Below are 6,062 nucleotides of genomic sequence, written 5' to 3' on the forward strand. Positions count from 1 at the left end.
AAAAAGATGATGCAACTACATTAAACAGGGACAAGACATTATAATGCTGCATGATAGCAGTATATACGCCCTTTGGTTTTTGTACTGAAGCATCACGGATTTGCATTTGTTTTTTCAGTTGCCAACCTTTAAATGTACTGGTTTTTGGTTACGTGCAGTCATTTGTCAAAAGGCAAAGACAGTGCAGATTCACATAGTACATGTAATGTTTTTTTTTATGTATTTATTATATTGAATTGTATGGTTTTGTCTGTTTCAGTATCTTTCTTTAACTCTCTCTCTCTCTCTCTCTCTCTTTCTCTCTCTTTTAATGTTTTCTTAATTTAGGAATTGAGCTGTCATGAAAAATATTTCCTTCATACTGGATGGATACAGAGGAATATATGAGCAGAGATATATTTTTGTGGCTGTGTTATCTTTACTATATCCAGTCATGATCATTTCAAACTGTTTACTCATATATATAATATGTGTTGAAAGAGTGCTACATAAACCAATGTACCTCTTTATTTGCAATTTGGCATGTATTAATTTATATGGTGCCTCTGCTTTTGCACCTTTTGTTTTGACTAAGATTATGACAAGGGATTATCAAATCAAATGGCTTCCTTGTCTTGTGCAAATATTTTCTATTTATACCTATGGTGGCTGTGACATAACAAATCTTACGGTTATGGCTTATGATCGATATATATCTATATGTTATCCTTTACAGTATGAAAAAATAGTCACCCCCAGAAAAGTGGTTGTTGGTATTGCAGTTTCTTGGCTTTTGCCTTTTGCCAGAAACACCATCACTATCGCAATGACAGCTCAACTTAACATTTGTGGAGAAATCATTGAAAAAGTCTACTGTGATAATTTTTCTTTTGTGAAGTTGGCATGCTCTGACACATTAAGTTTTAACATATATGGTGGAGTTATGATGTTACAGTTATGTCTTACAGTTATGCTGGTTGTCATTATTTTCTATACGTATGTAAGGATCATTCTTATCTGTTTGCAGCTGTCAAAAGGAGGGCGAGTTAAATTCAGCACATGTGTTCCCCATCTAGTTGCATTGCTAAACTTTGTAATTGGTGGTTGCTTTGAAATGTTCCAAAGTCTGTTCAATATGCAACATGTGCCTCACACTGTACGTGTAGTAATATCTTTGTATGTGCTTATTCTGTCCCCTATAATTAATCCAATTATCTATGGGGTAAAAACTCAGAAAATAAAGGAGGTCACGTTAAAAAAATTCACAAGTTCTACTTGAGGCAGCCATGCATTTATATGATAATGTTATTATTTTGCAATTTTACCTTAAGAGTCAGTCATTGTATTTTTTTCTGTTGACTCACATTTGGTGTCCTTCATTTTTCTTTTTTGTTGTAGCCTATATAACAATATACTGTATGTTTCTAATACTGCTGCCTATATCTGTCTAATACATGTATTACATGTTCATGTACTGTATTGTTGTTGGTACATTAATTACATATACAATATAATAATGTTTAAAAATGAAATACTACTTTAAAAATGTTATAAATACTTCATGATTTAAAGGAACAGAGCGTGTTTTTATGAATAATGGCTCCAACCCACAGATTGCAGTGTTAGAACATTAAACCTTTCAAACAAATCTGGAAAACCATGACACCTTAAATGCACATGTAATTGACACAAGGTGTGAATACAATTTTTAACTGGCATATATTTAATATTTTTTATTTAGAAAAATAAAATAGCAAAGCACAAACAGCAGCTACTTCATTACATCCCTTTTTAGTTGTTAATTGGGTAACACTTTATTATAACGTTCATGATTTAACATTGAACAAACCATGAGCAATACATTTGTTACAGTACTGTATTTATTCATCTTTGTTAATGTTAGTTAATAGAAATAAAGCTGTTCATTGTTTGTTCATGTTAGTTCACGGTGCATTAACTAACGTTAACCAAATTTTAATAAAGTATTAGTAATTGTTGAAATTAACATTAATAAAGAGTAATAAATGCTGCACAAGTGCATTTCATCATTAGTTCATGTTAACTATGTAGTTAACTAATGTTAACTAATGAACATTATAATAAAGTGTTACCGTTAATTGTTACATTCACATGAAAGATAAATGGGACCTAAAAATATATGGAAACTAAACGTTCTGTTAGATTATTACACTACTTTTGCCACTACACTGCGTGCATCTGCGTGTAAAAAAAAAAGTAAAATATACTCTGTATCCTCACCAGATTCCGAGTAATTATATAATGGGTGAACAAGTTTATTTATTAATTTTTTATTCATTCACAAGGAAGTTTATCTTACCACTAAGAGTACTGCTAAATCGCACTAAAAGATTTTAGCTAGGAGTTTTCTCTTAAAAGTTATTCACAACGCCTTTCAGACCTACTTTTAGTAAGGAAAAATGACAACTCCTAAATTAAGAGTGAGTCTTCGTTGCTAAGGATGACGTCAATTCTCATGCACGAGCTTCCTCGCAATGACCACGGTGATTGGTTGTTAGATGACAGGGCTGTCATGCGGAAAATAACACAGACACACCAAATCATGGAATTGCAACATCAATATATGTCTGTGTTCTACACAAAATAATAATAGTAAAGTTATCAAAATGCATATATAATGTCATGTTTGTGCAGGCCCCAGTGAAGTGTAATTCTAAAAAGCCAGAGAGAGAAAAGTCGTGAATGAAATTAAATGAAATCAAGGTAGCCTAATACCCTAATGAAAACCGCAAATTGCCTAATAATGAAAAATGACATTGCATTAACACTTGCTTGCTTAATTGACATCCTATTAGCCTAAATAGACTACTTAAAGCAAGGAAATGTTGCTCCTATTGAAGTAGCCTAATGTAATTGTTGAATGACGGTGGATCATAAGCTCGCCAAAACGTAAAAGAAAGCCCAACTGGACACAGGATCAGTTACTGCTGCTTGCCCAGTTGGTGCTGGAAAAAAGACACATAATAAAAGGGGAAATTCGGCACTGGGATATCAAGCAAAACTAAGCGTGAGACATGGGAGAGGATTCGTATGCAGATCAATGCAGCATTCCCGCTTGTGTTGCGGACCCCGGACGACTGCGAGAGGCGCTGGTATTCGCTACAATCGCAGTCGAGGGTTGAGATTGCAGCCTTTAAACGGGCAAGCATGGCAACAGGTAGGCCTATTATATTAAATACATAATATCATTATTGTTTCATGTAATTCTAAAAACTTCCTGCTAATCATGAATGTAATGAATTATAAAAACAAATGTCATAAACAATATGCTTACATTAATGTGTGCTTTTACGTGTTATGTATGCAATGCTTTTGAGTTGGTGAAACTATCCATGTATGTGTTAAGGAGGAGGACCAGCACCTAAGCCACATTGCATCGGTGGTGCATAGTGTCATTGGGTCAGACACCAGCATAACGGCCATTGAGGGTACAACTGATCCGGCAATGCAGCTGCTAATGGAAATAGAGGGGTAGGCTATGTTTATGCAATGATTACAATATTTGTACGTTTTTGGTGATATTTAATGAAGGACATACAATATCATTATGTGCAAACCAAACACCCACAGAAAAACTGTGTTCACAAATTATACGCGTTTTTAACAGCCTACAATTTATGTTACAGGCCAAATGAAAACCCATGTCCTTCAGATGCAAGTCATCTTCCTCTTCCTGCGCGTCTTCCACCCCTGACTCTTACTGCACCTCTTCCTCTTACAGCACCTCTTCCTCTTCTAGCTTCCTCTTCCTCAATCCCATCACCTGCCTCTCCCCTCACGCCTGCTGCTGGTGCAAGCCCATCACCCCTGAAAGAAAAGAAGATGAAAATGGAAATGCGTGTGTTAAAAAGGCAGAAAAGGTTCCTTGAAGCAAAAGAGAGGCTAATACAATTAAAGTCTGAATATTACACTCTAAAGATTGCAAACATGCAAAGGGAATAAACACACTTAAATTGAGCAAAAATGTGTCTGTAGTCATTTGTGCATATTTAATTATTTGCCCAGTGTGTATGGACAAAGTGATCCCTGAATGCCAGTCCACATTGTTCCACTTCATCAACAAATTGGTGTTCATTGTCATCATCATCATCAAACTCATCACAATCTCCTGCCTGTGGTATGTTCCTTTGCCGGCACAGGTTGTGAAGAAACCCACACACAGTGATCACTTTACACGTCTTCTCTGGACTAAGGCGGATTTCACTATGTAAAACGTGGAAACGTCGCTTTAGCTGTCCAATCCCCCTTTCCACCACACTGCTTGTCTTCTTGTGTGCTCTAAAACATGCACCAAGGAACAGTAAACATTATTTATTTAACCAACAACACCAAGAGCCACCACTATAATTTGTATTAAGCGTTGACATTGTGGTCATGCTATTGAATTTTGGCAACTAAATAATATAGCCAACATGTGCACTTACCTATTGTAAATTAACTGTGGTCCCACTTGTGGACGGAGGTAAGGTGTAAGGAGCCACGACTTACAGGGATAGCCACTGTCCCCCACAGGTTGTGAAGAAGCCCACACACAGTGATCACTTTACACGTCTTCTCTGGACTAAGGCGGATTTCACTATGTAAAACGTGGAAACGTCGCTTTAGCTGTCCAATCCCCCTTTCCACCACACTGCTTGTCTTCTTGTGTGCTCTAAAACATGCACCAAGGAACAGTAAACATTATTTATTTAACCAACAACACCAAGAGCCACCACTATAATTTGTATTAAGCGTTGACATTGTGGTCATGCTATTGAATTTTGGCAACTAAATAATATAGCCAACATGTGCACTTACCTATTGTAAATTAACTGTGGTCCCACTTGTGGACGGAGGTAAGGTGTAAGGAGCCACGACTTACAGGGATAGCCACTGTCCCCCACCAAGTGACATTCAGCTGGCACATGACGTCTCTCAAACAGTTGCCTCAGACCACTCTCCATCAATATCCTCGAGTCATGAGTTGATCCGGGCCACTTTGCAACAACATCGAGAATTGTGAAGTTTGCATCAAACACAATCTGGGTATTGATGGAGTGGGTTTTCTTTCTGTTTACAAACACGTCCTCATCCTAACGGGGTGCAATTATTTTAATATGTGTCCCATCTATAGCACCGACCACTCCAGGCACACCGGCAATATCCATAAAGCTGGCTTTGATTCTTTGTAGTTGGCGAATGTCTATAGGAAAACGTATGCACTGTCGAATAATACAGGGTCTACAGAGTGCATTGATGGTTTGGTCAACGAACCTGCTTACTAATGGCTGGGATATCGCTAGATCGTCGGCATTACACAATTGCATTTTCCTCGTTGCCAGGTAGCAAAGTGTTATCAAACATTTCAATTCAGCACTGATTGGATTGTTGCGATTAGTTGGTGTTGTTATTGCATCCCTCACAAGATCCACAACAATAATTATTCCCTCACGGTTAAGTATCTTTGTAACAACTCCTTGTCATTGAGTGTCTCCAACAGACTGCGTCGCGTATCCATTACAATCCTTTGTGAATAGGTCTTATTGAGTTAGGAGTCCTCTGGACTTCTTTTAAGCTGTCCCAGACTTAGGTGCTACTTTTAGGGCTAAAATGCTTCGTGGTCACTTCGTGGACTTGCAAATAATTTTGGTGGTCAGTCCTCCTCAAAATCACCATCATCAAGAACTACAAGTTCATTGTTAAACAGCTCATCTTCATCTTCCTCCTCCTGAGGTACTTCGTGTCGGTTCTCCTGGCCCTGCTGTCGGACCCGATCGAGCGCCTCCAATCTGGCGGCGCAGGGCTGTCCTTCTCTGAAGCAGAGGATGAGGTCATCTTCGCTTCCGTCAGTACAGGCAGTCCACAAACTTTGAAAGACTTTTTGATCATATACACGTCCAGTTTCTTCCAGGCAGCGACAACACATTCCACCAGCAGGCGTCGAGCAGGGGCTTTTAAGTTACCTCCGGCTGTGTACTCTTTATCTGCATCACCTGCCATCCACTGATCATAACCATCGTGCAGGCTCGTCTTAAAGGGTTGGTTCCATATCACATCAGGGGCTT

General features: G+C 38.1%; 1 protein-coding gene across 1 annotated transcript; it reads left to right on the plus strand.

The window, feature by feature from the left end:
• The first annotated feature begins 355 nt into the window (after positions 1-355).
• LOC129437403 (olfactory receptor 52L1-like) lies at positions 356-1,432 on the plus strand. Its single transcript, XM_055195531.2, has one exon. It carries the CDS (start codon positions 434-436, stop codon positions 1,256-1,258), a length of 825 nt encoding a protein of 274 aa, XP_055051506.2. The 5' UTR covers positions 356-433; the 3' UTR covers positions 1,259-1,432.
• The last annotated feature ends 4,630 nt before the right edge of the window (positions 1,433-6,062 follow it).

This window comes from Misgurnus anguillicaudatus, chromosome 24 (genome assembly GCF_027580225.2).
Source record: "Misgurnus anguillicaudatus chromosome 24, ASM2758022v2, whole genome shotgun sequence".
Classification (NCBI taxonomy): domain Eukaryota; kingdom Metazoa; phylum Chordata; class Actinopteri; order Cypriniformes; family Cobitidae; genus Misgurnus; species Misgurnus anguillicaudatus.

What these genes read in the sequence shown, in the direction of transcription:
- LOC129437403 (XM_055195531.2), top strand. Translation starts at nt 434, where the DNA reads ATGATCATTTCAAACTGTTTACTCATATATATAATATGTGTTGAAAGA.